The 19,936-nt window shown below is 36.7% G+C and overlaps 1 protein-coding gene across 1 annotated transcript in view; it reads right to left on the bottom strand.

Moving 5' to 3' along the window:
- The window catches only part of EXOC4 (exocyst complex component 4), an 892,087-nt gene that overhangs the window by 142,960 nt on the left and 729,191 nt on the right, over positions 1 to 19,936 (bottom strand). The window contains exon 13 of the mRNA XM_044679735.1: positions 18,478 to 18,633. Coding sequence (XP_044535670.1) covers positions 18,478 to 18,633 — 156 coding nt within the window. The remainder of the gene's footprint in view (positions 1 to 18,477; positions 18,634 to 19,936) is intronic.

Here is a 19,936-nt window from a genome sequence, read left to right on the forward strand (position 1 = left end):
AGGGATTGATTTTCGGCCATAATCTTCTGGTAATCGGCCATAATCTTTTGATTTTCGGCCATAATCTTCTTGTTTTCGGCCATAATCTTCTGGTATTCCTTTTCAATCTGGTCATTTCTTGTGTTCAATTTGCTTATCAGTTCATTTGGTTTCTGAGCCTCGCTTTCCAGTTGCAAGATTCTACCTTTTAAGCTGTTATTTTCTTGCCAGATCTCTTCCATTTTCCTCAAAATCTCAGATTTGAACTCTTCCATAGGTTGTGAGGAGTTTTCCTTATTTGGGGAGGGTCTGGATGGTTGTTTGTTCTCCTCCTCTGTTTGCTCGGTTGTCTGGATTTTCTCTGTGTAGAAGCTGTCGAGTGTTAATGACTTCTTTTTTTTGTTATTATTCTTTCTCTTCTGAATTTCCTGTAACTGGTTAGCCATCATTAGCCCAGCAGCTTCTCAGGTTTATCCTCGCTCTCAGTGTCTGTCTGAGATCTATTGGCTCCTGAGGACTGAGATCTAGTTTTTTCCAAGGTCAAGCCCCCTGGTGGATTCCCTTGCTTGAACCTCTGCAGGAGGTTTCTTTACAAGTCTCAGGGAGCTACTTCCACAGTCGTATACCCGTCTGCACTGGTTCCCCACTTAGGCTTTAGTTCCTGGTTGTGTTTACCTCCACCCACGCCTCTGCTCATCCGGCGCTCCGCTCCCAGCGTCCACTCTCTGCTCCCGCGCACGCGCTCAGATTTCGCGTGCGTTCTTGACTTAATGGGGTCCTAAGTCTTGCTGCTCTCAGGAACAGGTCCCGGAGCTGCTGATGACTCGATGGGTGCCCCAAACTTGCTCTATTTCTTTTTAGCTGGGTTCAGAGCTATAGGAGAGTGTGGAGGGGGTGGGGGTGGGGCGGTTGCTCAGCTTGCGCTTGAGTGAGAGCCCTTTTTAGCTTGGAAATGTCTCGATTCCACGTACCTTCCACGCTGTGTCCTGTTGTGGGGTTCCTCCGTTCGTCTGGACTTGTTTTTATGTCCCCTTGAGGAGTTTTGTGTGTTTTGGTCAGGAGAGGTTTAGAGCTGCTTCTTACTCTGCCGCCATCTTAACCCGGAAGCCAACCTTTCTTTCTTAACCCCTCCTTTTCCTCCATATGGGCCAGGTCTGTGACTCGATGCGATCCCTCAATGGTGAGCAGACTAGAAAGCAGCTGGGTGGCCCAGTGGATAGAGAGCCAGGCCCGGGAATGGGAGGGCCTGGGATCAAGACACTTCCTGGCTGTGTGACCCTGGGCAAGTCACTTAACCCCAATTGCCTAGCCCTTACCACTTTTCTGCCTTGGAATCAAAACACGGGATTGATTCTAAGATGGAAGGCAAGGATTAACAAAACAAAACAACAAAAAAAGTGAGCAGACTGCCATAAAACTGTGCGAGGGAAGTTTATGCTTACCCCCCACCCCACCCCTTTTTTCCAGGGTTGTGCGGGTGATGTCTATCTGCGTACCTGTGTATGTGAGTCTGAACTTGACCTGAATGTGAGAGACAGAATAAAAGGGGTTAAGTGGGAAGCTTTTGCTCTCTCTGTCTCTGCTGCTGAAAGAGCCACGTGGGTAGCTAGATTAGGCCCATTTTCTCTATCTTTCTATTTATCTTCTTTTATCTATCCAAGAAATTCTAATAAACTTTATTAAAATCTAAAGACCTGAGTCCTAATTTTAGAGTAACAAAACTATCTGAACGCCAGCCTCTCTATGTGATTCTAGTATTATGTCTTCTGCTCTACATAGCTTGGTTGACGTGAACCTTGTTCTGTGAGTAAGCTTTGGACGCTGATTCTAGTTTATCCTTCTGACCCCAGCGCCTCGCATTGCCTGGCTCTGCGAATTCAGCTTGGTTGATTCTGTTGCCTGGTTCTAACCATAATTAAGTTACCAGGCTGTCTGTAACCTGGCCCAACTTTGTCTTCTGTTCTAGTTCCAGCTTCTGCCTTTGGTTAGCCTCTTACACCTTGGTCTGTGCTATTGACTTTTTGAGTTTCTATTCCATCTTTTTTTTTCACAGTGAACTTAGCTTAGGGTCCAGTGTAATAATTATTCCATTTAATTCTCTCAGGACGTTGCTTTGAGGCATAATAATGTCAAATATTTGTATAACATTTTGAAGATAGAGAAAATAAAGGACAAAGATTCAAGGTGATGTACCTGTTGTGATTGTTCAATTGTTTAGTCATTTCCAATTCTACACGACCCAATAGGGTTTTCTTGGCAAAGACGCTGAAGTGATTTGCCTTTTCCTTCTCCAGTATGTCTCCATTGTACAGATGAGGAATTGAGGCAAATAGGAATTAAGTGACTTTTCCCTGAGTCACACAGCTACTAAATGTCTGAGGCCAGATTTAAATTCAGATCTTCCTGACTCCTGGCCCAGGGCTCTATCTACTGGACCACCTAGCTGCCCAATGCATCTGGTAAAATGGCTTTTAAAAAATCAATAACAAAAGTAAAAGCAAAAGCAAAGTTTCTTGTTTCTGGGCTTCTGCCCTGTGTATCAGATTAAGTGCCTAGCCTCTTAAAGAGGGTTTTAATGACTTCAATGGATCTTTCCCCTCCTCTTGTCTTTGCTCAGTAATTCACATCTACCCTCTTCAAGTCATCCACAGATCACTTCTGGCCACAGAATTGGTCTTGGCTGAACAATCAACTCTAGCAACATTAATGGAAGCGAACACAATGCAGATGTGTCAAATCACAGATAATGGAAACCTTTATAAAATAAACCAGGCACTCGCTGCCTTCTCCACCCTTCAGGAATAACTCCCTTGACCGATAGAAGACTGCTTGACTATGGTGTAGTACTGAAGCTTCCCATACAGAAACAAGGCTTGGCCTAGCTGCTGAACATGTACAGAACCAAAACTAATTTAAAGGTCTGGAGGTAGAGAGGGACGTATGGGATGATATGGCTGGGAAGGAAGCAGATGGAGGAGGGTGAGAAAGAGGATCAGGAAACAAAAAATTTGAGGTTCAGCATATGTGAAATCCGCATAGGGCAGAGAAAGTATAAATTTAGGAATAAGCAAGACTCAAGAGGAGGCACTGGGGAAAGTATCTGTAGTCCTAGGAACCACCAAACTATCTGTGTGATCTTGCACAAGTCACTTTACATCATCTAGGCCTTAGTTTTCTCATCTGTAAAATTTGGACTAGTTAATCTTTAAGGTCACTTCGGTCTCTAGATCTATGATTTTATTGCTAATAATCTGTTCACTTAAATATGCCAAATGGACATTTTGTGTATTTATCTGGTTTATCTTTAATGGTCTATCTTGCTTGGGGGTTATCCACATAAACTCGGGGCACAGAGGCAGCAGATTTCCGCAGTAGGGTTCCTGACAAACGCCTTGAAGGCTTTCAACCAAAGGACACATCTTAGCCATCTCAAATAAATACTGGTATTTTCTTCATTCCAAGCATTTGTTTTTCATTAGAAAAGGAGTCATTCTACTTTTAATCTTTTCTTTTCTTCGAGTCTCAGTACATATTACAGACATTTGATTCAAAGGAATATTGGTTGCCTGAGAAACTCTTACTTTTAAAAAATCTTAATTAATTAGTTAATTAATTAAGAATACTTTTCCAAGGTTACATGATTCTTATTTGTTCCCTCTCCTCCTCCTTCCCCCTCCCATAGTCAATGAGCAATTTAACTGGGTTTTATATATATATTAATGAGCAAGACCTATTTCCATATTATTAATATTTGCATTAGAGTGATCTTTAGAGTCTGCCTCCCCAATCATATCCCCATCAAAACATGTGATCAAGCAGTTGTTTTTCTTCTTTGTTTCTGCTCCCACAGTTCTTCCTCTGGATGTGGATAGCGTCTTTACCATAAGTCCCTCAGAATTGTCCTGAATTGTTGCATTGCTGCTAGTACAGAAGTCCATTACATTCAATTGTACCACAGTGTTCCTTCCACTCTGCATCACTTCCTGGAGGTCATTCTGGTTCAAATGGAATTCCTCCAGTTCATTATTCCTTTCAGCACAATAGTATTCCATCACCATCAGATACCACAATTTGTTCAGCCATTCTCTAACTGATAGCCATCTTCTCGTTTTCCAATTTTTTTTGCCACCACAAAGAGTGTGGCTATACATATTTTTGTACATGTATTTTTCTTTATTATGTCTTTGGGGTACAAACCCAGCAGTGGTATGGCTGGATCAAAGGGCAGGCAGTCTTTTAAAGCCCTTTGGGCATAGTTTCAAATTGCTCTCCCCAGAATAGCTAGATCAATTCACAACACCAGCAATACATTATTAGTGTCCCAATTTTGTCACATCCCCTCCAACATTTATTACTTTCCTTTGCTGTCATTAGTCAATCTGCTAGGTGTGAGGTGGTACCTCAGAGTGTTTTGATTTGCATTTCTGAGAAACTCTTATTAAAGGAAAGTAAGGCAAAAGTGACATGAAGGTAGGTGGCCTTACCCAAGACAAAAATTGACTACAATACCTATCCTTTGCTCTTACCTGAGGAGGAATTAAAAAAAAACAACCTATAGAATCTGCCCAGTGGGTGACCTGTTAGTAACATTGGAAACATATGTGCTCAATATAAAGAACATGGGCTAAATAAACAGAACATTGGAAAACAAATTTGTTTAATAGACTCACACTCTAGAAATTGTGAAATTTATCACTATTGGTGAGACATCTTGAAGAACAAATATAACCACCCATCTTGCTCCTTGACACTAACATTTCCAGAAGTAAGAGAAAGGAAACAAGATGATGAATGGAAGCATTTGTGATAAATTAAGATTACCTTCATACAGTGAAGTCTTTTTAGTTTAGCCAAGAGTGAACACAGCCAAGTGTTCACATAAATCCTAGAAAGCTATTGAATGTGGCCTCTGATGGGTCCTTGACAATAGCTTTAAAATCATTCAAAGCTCTGTTCCCCTTTCAACAGTAGGTATTTCCTTTAAATATTTCTAGGCCAATAATGAATCTGGGGTAATTACTAGGAAAATGGAACTAAAGAAGGATAGTTTGTGGACTTTCCTTATCCTAATAATGTATTCCAAAAGGAAATTTTAAGAATGGCAAATTCTTGGAAATAGCACTATATCTCCTTCAGTCTCATTTATATGGCATTGAATCTCTAGAAATTATGTTTTTCTTAGATGACTGTTACACACTACTATGTTTTTTGTATCCTCACACACCAAATTCAAAATTTGGATAGTAGTAATATAACTATGAAATCAGAAGTCTCCATGACTTCTAGGATTTTTTTTTGCCACAAGCCCAATTACCTACAATTTGCATTTCTGATTTAGGCAGATGAATGTCATGAGTGGAAATACTTAGGTTTTCCTTTTTTTGTTTCCACATGTTTCTCTGTCTGTATCTACCTATTACTTGCAAAGTGCTTTACAAATGTTTAAGCACAATGTAAAACATTGGCTATTATTATTATTTTGTAGTCTCTCCCCTAAAGTTGCAACTCTACTCTGTCAGAAATTGATACCACAATTGGAAAAAGTGATGGTTTTTGAATCAGAGGACATGGGTTCAAGTTACATTTTTGGTGCTTCCTACATATAAGACATTAGGCAAGTCATTAAACCATTTAGGCACCATTCTGTCATTTACAAAATGAGTGGGCTTGTTTGTAGGATCTCTGAGGTGCCGTGTGGTTCAAAATCTGTAATCCCATCATCCTATGACCTAACACAAATGCATTAGCTATACAAAACATGCCAACATTTAATTAGCAATATATTTATTTGCCTTAGAATTTGGGAGAGTATTTATAGAATTAAATCTTGAAGCAATCCCACGTAAATATGACCTCTGTCTTCTCAAATTTCTCATGTTAATTCTCTCTGACAAGGGCTTCATTTATCAAATATATATATATATACATATATATATGTAAAATTTATAAGAATACAAAATATTCCCCAACTGAAAAATGGTCAAAGAACATGAACAAGCATTTCTTAGATGAAGAAATTAAAACTATCTTTAGTCATATGAAAAAATGCTTCAAATCACTATTGATTTGAGGAATGCCAATTAAGGTACCTCTGAAGTATCACCTCATACCTACCAGACTAGCTTAACATGTCAAAAAAGGAAAATGGTAAAAATGTTAGAGGGGATGTGAAAAAATTTGGACAGTACTATACTGCTGGTGTCACTGCGAACTGACCCAATCATTCTGGAGAGCAATCTGGAACCAGGCCCAAAGGGCCATAACACTTTGGCCTAGCAATACCACCATTAGGTCTGTATCCCAAAGAGATTAAAGATGGAGGAAAAAGAACCTACCAGGACAAAAATCCATCACTTGTTCTGCATTGGGACGGATAGGAAAATTCCAGGAAGAAAATTGAAATTGAGTTAAGAATTGGGTGGGGGACTTGGAGGGGGCGTGACCTGATTTTGGACCTGAAATTTCTTCAGTATAAGGAACTTCTAATTCTTTTTCAATGCAGATGAGCAACTCTTCAGTAATTTATAATCTTGGAGAACTCCCTGTGGCACTGAGAGAGTACATGATTTTCCCATAGCCTCATGGCAAATAGGTAAGAGAGGTAGGTAGCCTTCTTGATTCCAAGGTCAGGTCTCTATCCATTATACCACACTACTTCTAATGGTCAAGAGTGTAAGATGGAACACCTCTAAAATTAAAGGTCTGGGAATACTTTTATTAAATAAGCATTTGTCATGTATCACTGCATATATAAGGCCAGCTAGGTGGCACAGTGCATAGAGAACTGGACTTATAATCAGGAACAGCTAAGTTCAAATCCAGTCTCATATACTCAGTAGCTATGTGACCCTGGGCAAGTCATTTAATATATTAGCCTCAGTTTCCTTGTTTGCAAAATGAGCTAAAGAAGGATATAGTAAGCCACTACAGGATCCTTGCTAAGAAAACTACAAATGAGGTTACAAAGCGTCAGACACAACTGAAGGAACTTTAGAACGACCAGCGTATGCCAGGGATGGGCTAAGAGCCAGGGAAGCAAAGATAATAGGAAGAGCACTCTAAAGCGAGGAGACTGCACTAGATGGAGGGTCTCTGAGGGCCCTTCCTCTCGAGATCTATGATCATATGAAACAAATGCAAAATATACAAACAAGATTTCAGTCATTTGTAGAGAAGGGCGATTTTTTACCTCAGGGTGGTTTTCATGAACAAGGTGATGTTTGAGCCTAGCTCTGAAGGATGCTGAGGATGCTGGAAGGTAGAGGTGAAAGGGGAATGCCCTCTGAGCATGGGGACACTACTTGTGCCAAGGACATGGGGATGGGAGAAAGGGTCACATGGGAAGAAATGGAAATAGCCCTTTGAGGGCATCAGAACTGCTTTTTGGTTTGTCTTTGCATCCCTAATACCTCATTTAGTGCTTCCCCACACGGTAGGCTCTTTAACAAAATGTTTGTTGTATCAAACTCGATTGGATAAAGAAGTCAACCGATGCAGAAAACTATGCCTTATCTAATGCAGGTTTGATTCATGTATGATTTGTTTTTACTAACTAGCTTTTAAGATATTTGTGGTAGGGGGGAGGGGAGAAGGAGAGGAAACTTTATGTTTTTCCTGTACATTTCTATCCATACAACATTTATTCCATTGTAGGCAATCGGTCAATATTTACTCCATGACTGACTCTTTTCTTTACAGAAGAATTTACCTTTGGTTTTCCTGAAAAAGCTAATTCCTATAGATAATATTTCTAGATCATCATACTTTCTTTCTTTCAGCATTTTAATTTCTTTCCCATTGCAGTGCTCTTTCAAATGGTTATACAATCTTCTCTGAAAGGATTTCAGTCTCTTAAAAGAAGAGGATTCATGAGTTAACTGAGCCTAGGTCAATAGTCTCAGATCAGGGGAAACTAGGATAGAGTGAAAACAAACAATTCAATTCAACAAACATCTACTAAGCCCATAATATATGTAAAGCATTACAGCAGACACTGGGGAAAATATAAGCTGTAGATCAAAGGATCTTGGGTTTTGACCTAGAAGGGGACTCAGAGGTCACCCATTTTAGAGATGAGGAAACAGAAGCTCATAAAAGTGAAGGGAGTTCCCTAAAGTCACACAGGTGGTCACAGACAGAGACAGGATCTGAGCCCAGGTCCAAAGCTGGACCCCATTATACTATCTTCCTCCAATATGATATGGTTCCTCTACTTGTGGAGTATACAGCAGGTACATAGATAACTATAATACTAAAATATTGCTGGGTAAATGCATTGAAGAGGCATTTCTCTACCAATCCTCAATCCCTGATCCCCTCAATTGTTGTCGATTAGGAGGAATCGTTGGGTGGAAAGGACAATATCAGGAATATCTTCATGGAAGAGGTACTATCTGAGATGAGCTTTAGATTCTTGGTGAATATTTAATTGGGAAAAAAGAGAACAAGTCCCGAAGAAGAAGAGGATGAAGGGAACTTAGAAGTCATTTTGCTCCTACCACTTTATTTTATAGAAGTAGAAACTGGCCCAGGAAAGAGAAGTGACAACAAAAGAAAAGTAGGCAAGGCTAAGATTTGAACTGAAGTTCCTATCCTAAAGATAAATTAAATGACTGGAAGAAGAAAGAACTATGTGTGCTAGAGGGGCTGAAAAGAGAAGAACCCTGGCTAAGAGAAAGGTTAAATGAGAAGAGATTTTGTGGAAAACTAAAGGACTGGCCATTGAAAGCACAAAATGTGGGGATATGGTGACTGGCCTCTCTTCCATGAATTAGGTTTAAGGAAAATGAAACTAACTATAAGAAGGATTTTGGCATTTGAAAAGGCAGAGCAGGGTAGGCTGGGAGAACTGACACTTAACATCTGGAAAAAGAGGTAAAACCAAGGAAAAAAAGGGCAACCCTCATGGTAGGTTTCACTGGGCCTTAACTACTGCCCCAGTTCAATCCATATCTTTAAATGGGTCTGAGATAATAAGAAAAAAGATTAATAAGCTTATATCATCTCTCAGATATGGGTCATAGTACTCAGCAAAACTGAAGATGGATATGCAAAGGCCTTTTTAGCAATGTTTCTTTATCCTTCTAAATTCTTCACCATGGCATTAACACATAAATCTCCCCTGTCTATCTAGGTAGCTAGCTATTTCTTTCCTTCTATGCCATAAAAACCACATTCAAGTAAGGGATGACTACAGGGTCTTACACACAATTGGCACTTAATCAATATAGGCTAAATTGAGTAAGATTAGTATGAGATTTTTTTTTGACACTGTAAAGTACCTGCATAGTTTCAAATGCTGAGAATAAATTAAAAGGGATTAAGAATTTTTATTACTTGAAATAAAACAGCAAAAAAAAAATAGCACATAGAAAACCACAAGTCACTAAATTTTTAACAATATAATCAGTATGATCCCCTAGTAAATGTCTCCCTAGATTGTTGTTTATGTACTGTCTAGGTCAGATATTAGGATTTTTTCTTCATTTACTGCCAATCTTATATCAACAGGAACCAAACCAATGTGATATAATAATAATAATACTCCTAATTTAATCACCTAGAATGCAAATGGATATGTTTTTAGTTGATTCCCAGTTAATTGCCAGACCTTTATGTTTAATTTGAATATTTCTGTCTCTTTCTCATTCAGGTCTGATTGGCAATGTTCCTAAATCCATCTCTGACGTTCATTTAATCAAGTAAAAAATGTTTTAGTAAAGTTGCTTCTTACTTTGTCCTAATTTAATATATTTCTGTTTTCTTGTGCATCTTTTTAAAAATAATTTTTAGGTGTTTTGATACAGGAAAAAAATGTCTTCATTTCAGAAAGCATTTTGTTATAGTTGGCAAAAGAAGTCCAAAGTATTCCATTAGACCAATCTTTTACTTCTTCCTTCAAGTATATCTAAAGACTCCCTTCCTCCTACTCTTCTTTAGATCCCTTTAAACACTGTTTTCCCCCCTTTATATTGCCATTTAGCCTCTCTAACCTTGTCCTCCGGCACCTTTCTGATTGAATTCATGCTGTTAAGGTAAGGTTTCTCAACAAAGTTTCTTGATCTAAAGTTATAGTAAGGCCTTATGAGCTTCTGCCTTTTTTCCCTTTAGAATCAAAAGAGATCTTAAAAATGATCTCATCCAGCTCCTCGTTTCTACAAATGAGGAAGCCAAGACACAGGGAGTTGACATGACTTCTCTAACACAGGACCGAAGATGCTTTTCATTTTTGTCCTGCAAATCTGTAGCATTGGTCTTCTGTTCCTTCCCCAAGTTAGGGTATTTTTCTCCTTTTTTTTCTTCATATTCTTTCTCTTTCTACAGGAAAGATGGGTGATTTTACTTGTAAAGATTCATTTTTTTTCTTGTTCTTCCATTATTTCTTTTTGAAATTTTAAACACCACTCCAAAGAAAAGTTGGGAGTGGTAATTATCAGACTTCCTTCACTGGCAAGAGATTATTTTAGCTATCTTTTAATCATGCTAATTTAAATGTTTCATAAAGATAGTAAAAATAAATCTCAAAATAATTTCTACTTATTCAACAGAGCCTAGACATAACCAAAGAATTTTTTTGAAAGCTTCTAGATATTCCCAGGTTGTTGTCATCTTCATCTTCTTCTTCTTCATCATCATCATCATCATCATCATCTTCTTCTTCTTCTCTTCCTTTTTTTTTGGTAATTTCTTCTCATTTCTCTTTGAAATTACTTTTGAATAATCTATTCTTCACAACAAGTCGAATATGTTTGGTTTTAGGTCTCTCTCCTACTTTATCTCTCAGTAAATATGTTTTTCCTTCTTTTTTCTACTATAATCATTTTCCATTTTTATTGCCTTTGAGTTAGAAAAATAAATGATCCTTAGACATTCTAGCACATTGTTTCTCCTAGATATATTCTAATAATGTGTTCAAACATTCACCAGAGCTCTTGGCTAGAATAGCAGCCATGACACATAAGAATAGTAGCTCAAATTCCTATAGCATTTGATGGTTTACAGTGTGCTTTCCTAATACATCAAAAGACCAATAACAACAAAAGGCAAAAGCTGTAGTAAGAGAGGCCAAGTGATAAAGTCTTGTGAACTATGGAAAGTGTTGAATTTAAAGTACCAGGGATGGAGCTCAGGACAACAACCACTGACAGAGCCTCAGTCTAAATTCCCAAGCACATTCAATTCCTTGTCAATGATTATGCTGGTCGATTACTATTATTCTAGTAGACTGTATAACATCTCTAATCCCTTAACAGACTTATATTCATTCATTTGACAGCAAGGAGGTAAAATGCTGTCTGATTTAGAGTACTTATGTGTTCTTTACACCTTATAGGCAGAATAACCTAGTCTGACCAGTCACACATCCTTTTGCTTAAGGAATTTATAAAATTTGCACTAAGGAAAAAATACATCTTAGTCTATGAATAGAACTAATAGTTCTTTGAGTCCAATCAAATGAATGACCAGTTTTCTTAAATATGTCACTATGCCTATTAAAAAATGACAAATTGAACCCTGTTTTCTAGTCTTTGCATATTTCTGAGGTGTAAATGTTCACACTGAGAAGTTAACAGTCAGCTCTCATCCTGGAGTGGCTCCAGCACACCCCTGTCTATGGGGCACCTGGACCCCTGGATTTTTATTAGGTAGAAAAGAAACCTAACTAGGATCTAGAAAGGGAATGCAAAAGAAGCCAAGAGTAAGGACTCAGATTCTTTTCTTTTGAGGATAGAGACGGGAACTGGATCTGTGACTTCACAAGTATAGGGAATTCTTGAGTGAGGAAATGCCTACCAATAGAGGTGAGCACAAACATAATCTTAGACAATTATGTGGAGCCAGAGGCTGCAGTGGGGTTCATAATGCTCCAGAGTGTGGGCCCCAACCAGATTAAAAATGGAATTGGGAAATATTTAACAGATCAAACCAAACACAATGAAACATAAATAATATTACGTTTCAAAGCTAAGTGAACACACAGCCTTCAGGGATCCTTCTGTATGGAAGAATGGTCTCTGTGTTTGCATTTGACAACACTGACCTGGAGGACAAAGAAGGTAAAAGACTCTTCCAGGTTCACACAGTTTGTGTCAGAGGCTGGAAACAGACCCAAGTCTTATTGGTTTTGAAGTCAGCTTTCTATCCACTGCATCACAGACTCACATTACTAAAATCTTTGTTTAAACATACTTTTCCATTTTTTCAAAATTTTGTCTGAAAATTATCTATTTTCAAAGCTACAAACAAGAAGAAAGGGCCATGTCTAGTAACGAAGGCACTTTAACCTTTATTCAAAGCAAAGAATACACACAGTTCTTCATATTCATACAAGTGCCAAGTAGCTGTATGAGTTTTAAACATTAATTACAGGAAGTGAAGCCTGCTTCTCACTACTCTTGGCTGGTGCCAAGTTCCATGGCCCTATAATGTGCTTAATCAAACTTCTTTGTCAAGGCATCACCCTAGAATATTAATGAAAAGTCTTCTAGTACTTACCTTGGCTTTCAAATTTTAATCACGATGGAGAGTGTGACAGGTTAAGATGACAGAATCAATCACACCAAAACAGAACAGACCTGCAGGTCACCCTCTTCCCTTGCCATTTTCTTAAAATAAACATTATAGATTTATTAGAACCTGAGGATAGATTGGGAAGAAGTATGACTCAACTGGCTAAAGGACAATCTAGAAAAGCTCAGCCTTGAATGCTAATCTGGCCCTTCCATGACCTTAAAGTCTTGTGGAGCCCCACTCTTTGGCTTCGATTCCTCTTTGAAACAAGACTAGAAATCTCACCTTTTATCTCTAAAGGACTGTGAGGATAAACTAAATGCAGAGCCTCAGAGTTAGAAACAACCTCTGAAGCCATCTAGCTAGCAGCAAGGCAGAGGGCCCTGGATCAGAAAGATCTCATTAAAAAATGCTGGCTCAAACACTCAGGCTGTGTGCCCCACCGGCACATCTCTTAACCTTGCGATACCTCTGTTTCCTCATCTGTAAAATGAGTAGATTGGACCAGATACCTTCTAAGGTCTCTTCTAAGTCTAAATCTAGGATCCTCTGGTCTTATGTAAAAAACCAACAATATGAGAAAAGCTATAACTGAAGGGTGTCTATTGCCTAATGGATGCCCCATAAAATGGGTCCCAAAGTACTTAAATTTGGAACAGACAGTACTAATTAATGATATGGGCCTGGAATTGAATGGAAAAGAGTGGACTTGACTGCTTTGGGGCAAATGCAAAGTTCCTTTACTTCCCAAGCTTCCCCATGAAACAAAGGCCATCATTTTAATACTAACATTCTACTCTGGTTATTATGTGGCAGTGAGTTGTGGGCTACAAATAACTAAAGATGAGTATGATATAGAGGGCAGGGAGTGCATGAAGGGGGTGAGGAGGCTGAAACACATAACTAACAATGAACTCCAAAAAAGAGCAAGAATAAATGATGCCATCTTCATGAACTACATGATGGAAAGGGAACATGGAAGGAGTGTGGGATGGCGGGCAAACGACCAGAATATGGCAATGGTTTCCTGGTAATGTCAGAGGAAAACAAGGAGGGTCTCTGGGACCCTGGATGGGCTCCCTCCTCTGGGGTTTAGACAGATGAACAAAAGTCACACAGGATGGGCACATGTGGATTAGTCACGATCTATATTAGTCATGTTAAACTCAAATAGAAATGAGTTTTTGTGTGTTCTATATTGACTTAGAAAATGATGAGTTAACATTATATATGTTTTATTATATTTTTACTTTGTTAAATATTTCCCAATTACATTTTAATCTGCTTGGGGCACTCAGGAGTGTTGCCCCATGAATTTGACTCCTGGTACCTGTGTTATTAGAGCAAACTCCCAAATGTAAATTGTGGTTCTATCTGAATATTTCTGAGAATAGAAGGCTGTGGAAGGATTGAACCCTATGGTTTAAGAACTGTTTTAAGTTTAGTCATTCCCCTCTTCTCTTTATTGTGGGTATATATGCAGATGAACACCCTACCTCTCTTCATGCAAATTTCTTTCATCATTATAGAAATTATGCCATATCTTTAGTAGGGTACTACATCTTCTACACAGAACTCCATAAAAGAAGTGGAACATGGAGAACTATGAAGGCTTTAGAAGGTTTATGAGTTTACAATTTGGTTCTATATGTGAAAAAATATTAAAATAAAAATTTTTAAATATAGTTTGCTTCCCTCCTAGGAAAGAGACAGGTGATAGCCACCCAAGTAGTCAAAATTTCTTTAGGTCAACCTGACCAATATGGAAGATAAAGGGAATGAGGATTTCATGGCAAATTATATGAAAAGTCAGATCAGGGCACTGAGAAAATGAAAAAATACTCTCTATGAATTCAATTTCTTTTGCAAATAGTAGTAAATAAACATTAAAACATGATGTTTTAATCATTAATCATCAAAACAAAAAACATTAAAACAAGAATAAAAGTTTTTGTTTTATGATGAATCATAAAAAGATGTTAATTATTTAAGCTTATCAAATATTTTACTGTATGAGCTCTTGCAAATGGGGAAAAGACATTATTAGTGAATTTGTTTGATATTTGGGTGTCTGAGGTAACTTTATAGTATTTTTTTTAAAATGATTCTTTTTTTGTGCCACAATGGGCTCATCCCAACATAAAAAGAAGTCCTTAACCCACAGGACATCTCCACTCTCCAATGTTTATTTAGTTAACTGATTTATTTAGTTGGTTGATTTTTAATGTTATTTTCCTCTATACACTTGCAATTGTAGTGTATATTGTTCATTTGATTCTGCTTTTCTCAGTCTGTATTGTATATACATTCTGTATATATATATATACAGTCTGTACTGTATATACAATATATATATTGTATATATATAAGAATGTATATACATTCTTCATGCTGTCATTCATTATGACATATACATTCATATTCCACACTGTATTGGGGTATTTATTTCTTAGTGACTGGGAATATAGCTTGCTTTATTTAGGCTTTTTTATTATAAAAAAGATTGCTGCCAATAATTGTACTTTAGCCTTTTCTTGCTGACATTAACCTTCTTTAAGTATAAATGTAATACTGGAAATATCTATGTCAAAAAGAACAATCCATTTAATATGTATTTATTCATAATTCAACTCTTTTGGAATAGTCAAACCAATTCACCGTACTGTTCATTGTGGATTTATGTGCCTGTATTACCACAGCCCTTCCAACACTGAATTTTTCCACTTCTTACTATATTTACTAATTTGATGAGAATAATATAACACCTAAGAACTTTCTTAATTTAGATTTCTATGAGTTTCAGGTACATTGAATACATTTTCAGATGGCTGGTCAGAGTATACATTTCTTATTTTGAAAAATGTTCAATGTATACAGTGGGTAATAGTTTTAATAATATAAATTTGCATCAATTTCTTATTGATTTCAAAGTCATATCTTTTAATCCTCATTAAGTTTCTCTTTTGTCTTTTATAATGTTTTTGTGCCATAGCCAATTATAAGTTCTTCTTTTAACCAGAGTTTTTAGAGATATAACTTTCTCTTCTTTTCTAACTTTTAAACATTTTGACTTTTTACATTCATCTCTTTTAATTATTTGAATTTTATTCTGGTATGTGGTATGAATTGTCAGCTAAACCTTAAAGCGTTAAATTGTTTTCCAGTGTTCTCAGTAGTTTCTGTCAAATAGAGGATTTCTTTCCAAGTAGTTGGGCTATAAATTACTAATTTCTTTCTATATTATCTTGCTTATCTATTAGGTTTTTATCATTTGGCAGATGTGTATGTTAAAGGCCCTTTCTGGATCTCCATTTTTTTTTTGCACCAAGAAAAAACAGGGGGAAAGTCTGTTATCCAACTGATGATCTATGTTTCCTCATGAAGGAAGATATAAAGGCATATCTTGGAAAGCTTGTGGGTTTGGTTTCAGACAACTTTAATAAAATAAATATTGCAATAAAGTGAGTCATGAATTTTTTTATTTCCCAATGAATACAAAAGTTAGGTTTATACTATGCTGTAATCTATTAAGTGTGCAATAGTATTATGTCTAAAGAAATAACATACATACTTTAATTAAAAATACTTTTGTGGGGGCAGCTGGGTGGTTCAGTGGATTGAGAGCCAGGCCCAGAGATGAGAGGTCCTAGGTTCAAATATGGCCTCAGATACTTCCTAGCTGTGTGACTCTGGGCAAGTCACTTGACCCCCATTGCCTAGCTCTTACCACTCTTCTGTCTTGGAGCCAATACACAGTATTGATTCTAAGATGGAAGGTGAGGGTTTAAAAAAAAAACTTTTGCTAAAAATGCTAAACATTATGTGAGCCTTCTGCAAGTCATAATCTTTTTGCTGATAGAGGATCTTGCCTCAATGTTGCTGGCTGCTGACTGATGAGGATAATGGATGCTGAATGCTGGTGTGGCTAGGACAATTTCTTAAAATAAGACAGTAATGGAGTTTGTTGCACTGATTGACTCTTCCTTTTACTTGAACATTTAGAGGCCACTGTAGAGTTATTAATTGGCCTAATTTCCATATTGTGGTGTCTCAGGGAATAGGGAGACTGTGAAGACGAAGACAGATGGGGAATAGCCAGTCATTGGAACATTCAGAACACACAAGCATTCATCAATTAAGTTAGCTGTCTTAAATTGTTGCAATTCAATTGGTGCCCCCAAACAATGATAATATTAATATCAAAGATAACTGATCACCATAACAGTTATAATAATAATGAAAAAGTTTGAAATATTCAGAGAATTACCAAAATGTGACATAGAGACATGATGTGAGCACATCCTGTTGGAAAAATGATGCCAATAGACTTGCTCAATGCAGTGTATCAAAAATCTTCAATTTGTAAAAAAAAAATGCAAAATCTGTGAAATATGATAAAGCAAAACACAATAAAACAGGAGGTATGTCTGTATGATTTTGGATGTAGGCCATTTTCGTTTGCTTTTTGGTGCAAAGAGTGGGAGATTTATTGTCAAAGGGCATCAAATCCCACTTATAGCTAGTCTTTTTGGTGTTGGGCAAGTCACTTAACCTCTCTGGGCCTCAATTTCCTCATCTTTAAAATGATGAGGTTGTACCCACATGATTCTCTCCAGAATTAAATTTATGACCTTCATGGAACATTATATTCCAGGTTCCTCTTTCATTTCTCTTCAAAAGAATAAGGCTTGAATGATTGAAAGTTATGCTCTTTGACATGTGAATTGCTTCTTCCTTTCTGCTTCCAAGATTCCCTATCTTTGATATTAAAATGTTAAAAGCTGCTGACAACATTTCCAGGAGAGTTGATATTGGGGTTCTTCTTTGACTGAACTTTATTAGTTCTATTGATCTGTACTTCCTCCATTAATTTCCAATGTTATCAGGCAATTTTCTTATATAATTTCCTCAAATATCATATTCAGTATTTTTGTCTTATACTTTTTAAAAGAGTGTAATCATTTTTAGCTTGTTTTATAAAGTCCTGCCTTCTGCAGAAGAAAAGCATGTGACATCACTTTATATGATTTGGGGTTTTGGTTTTAAAAGATTGATCTCTTGCAAAAAGGAATAATATGGAAATAGGTATCAAGTGATAACATTTGTACAACCCAGTGGAATTGCTTGTTGGCTCTGAGGAGGGAGGGAGGGGGGAGGAAAGAAAATGAATCATGTAAACATTTAAAAATAAAAATTAAAAAATAAAGTTCTGTCTTCAAGGCATTTGCTTTGTTCTGTAGAGTTCACAAATGTTCTTCTATTTTTATTGCCTTTTGTCTTTTCCATAGTGGTCTGAGATGAGTTATATCCTTACTTTTTGTGTTCTATCTCTGCCACTCTTTTTTTCAGAAAGATTACTGTTTTATTAAAATATTCCATTTCCTATTCTAAGTAGTTACATTTCATGCTTGTTGACATATTAAGAAATTTTATTTTTATCTGGATAGGCCAAATCTTTTAATTCTTGTTTCCTTTGCAGCATTAATTTTCCTTTCTATAGATTTCTTCTTAATATCTTGTACTTCATAGTATTTATTATAATTGAGAGCCTTTTTTACTTACTGATTTCTTTAGTTTCTTTGCCAATTTTTCTGTAAGAATTTCTTTCCTTTCCCCTATATTGTTGTTTTTAAATTTTATTTGGCATATTTGTTGTGTGGAATTGATGGAGAAGACTTTAGTATTCCACCATTCTTTTCGAAGTCCTTGACTTTGATTTTAATACAACAAAACATTTTACATATATGTTTTAATACTTTACAATTTAATACAGAAAAAAAATGGCACAAAGGTGGGGATGTTGTAATGTGGCAAGCTGGCCATATGAAAATGAGTGGGTTCTTCAGAACAAATCAATGACTGGTTAACTTAAAAATTCTATTTATATAACTAAATAATTCCACATGGACAATACAAAATTCTTAGTGATTGAGTTGAAACAAAAATCTTCATTTCTTTTATCAGTTTTTAGGGAACATAGAGCCTTACCTTATGAAATCTTCTTCCTCTTCTCTCTTAGGTCTCAGCTGTTTGGGTTGAGCCATATTAGTCCAGTTTGGCAGAGATTTCAAAAGTCTGCTGATGTCATCATCTTTTGCCCAGGAGGCACTGATCACTAGTTTCTCCTCTGATTGGGCAATGCTCCTAAGGATAAAGAGGAAAATAATCACACATTTTAATAAAATTTGCAAATTCATTAAAATCACTCCCTATCCCTATTCCTTATTTCTTCTTTGGTAGGTTATTATCATCATCTTTCTCACAAATGAAATCTATTATATAAATATGGAGGTAATGAGGAATGACATATAAGGAATCATAACACTAAGTCTGGCTTTGACTTATAGAAAGTGACTAAATTAAAGGGCCATCTTGGGCATCAATTTCTAGAAAGGAGATAAAGGAAGCTCTAAGGCTGAATGGGATGTCATCTATATGCCATATTGGCCTCTTTGAAGAAAGATATTAAATAGTGACCACGATCATCCATAAGGTAGGGTTATTATTAAGTTACTAAGCATGAATACCACATAGAAAGTAACAAAAAACTTTATAAACGTGCATCAGCTACCCCACTCTTAAGACAACATTTGGGACAAAGAAAGAAGTCTATCCCTTATCTTCTCAGGTTACACTTCCAGAATTACATAAGGATATTTTGTCACCTGTATTTCATAATAAAACCCATAATCAACAGCTCACTACTTTCCTGCTTGCCATTAGCTATTGTGTAGAAATAGCTTTTGATTACATTATCTTTGAGACAGTAAAACTAATGATCCAAAGTTAAAAGACTCCATATCCTTTTATAAGTTCTCTGGCTTTCCTGCTCTTACTAAAATGCATCTCTAAAACTACATTTAGTATTCAGTCATCTTAGTTATATTGCATGGCTTTGTATTTAACAATTGAATTGGAATAATATTTCTATGCACTCTCCCCATCTTGCTAGTAATTCCAGTTACATAATTGGTATTTATTTACTTGGGAAAACTAATTTGCCATTGATTAAATCAATGAATTCAACAACTGAGCAAATATTCATTATGCACCAACTATGTACAACTGAAGATAACAAAGGCTAAAAGAATTCATTTCCAGACTATAGACAAGACCTTTTTTTCCTTCATCAACTGCCTTTTGGACATTTTAAACTCAATTTCCTGCTGATATGTCAAACTTAATATGTTCAAAACAAAACTTATTGTCTTTTCTCCTAAACCCTCTTCTCTTCCCAAGTTTCTTGTTTTTATCAAGGGCACTACAATCCTTCCAGTCACCCAGGACTGCCAGTATCAAACCATCCTTACCTCTGTTCTTGTATTTACTTTGTCATTTATTATTTCTAATTTTATAACACTTTTCATCAATCTATCCAACTAACCCTCTCTCTCTCTCTCTCTCTCTCTCTCTCTCTCTCTCTCTCTCTCTCTCTCTCTCTCTCTCT

This window comes from Gracilinanus agilis, chromosome 5, assembly GCF_016433145.1.
Source record: "Gracilinanus agilis isolate LMUSP501 chromosome 5, AgileGrace, whole genome shotgun sequence".
In the NCBI taxonomy this organism is placed as follows: domain Eukaryota; kingdom Metazoa; phylum Chordata; class Mammalia; order Didelphimorphia; family Didelphidae; genus Gracilinanus; species Gracilinanus agilis.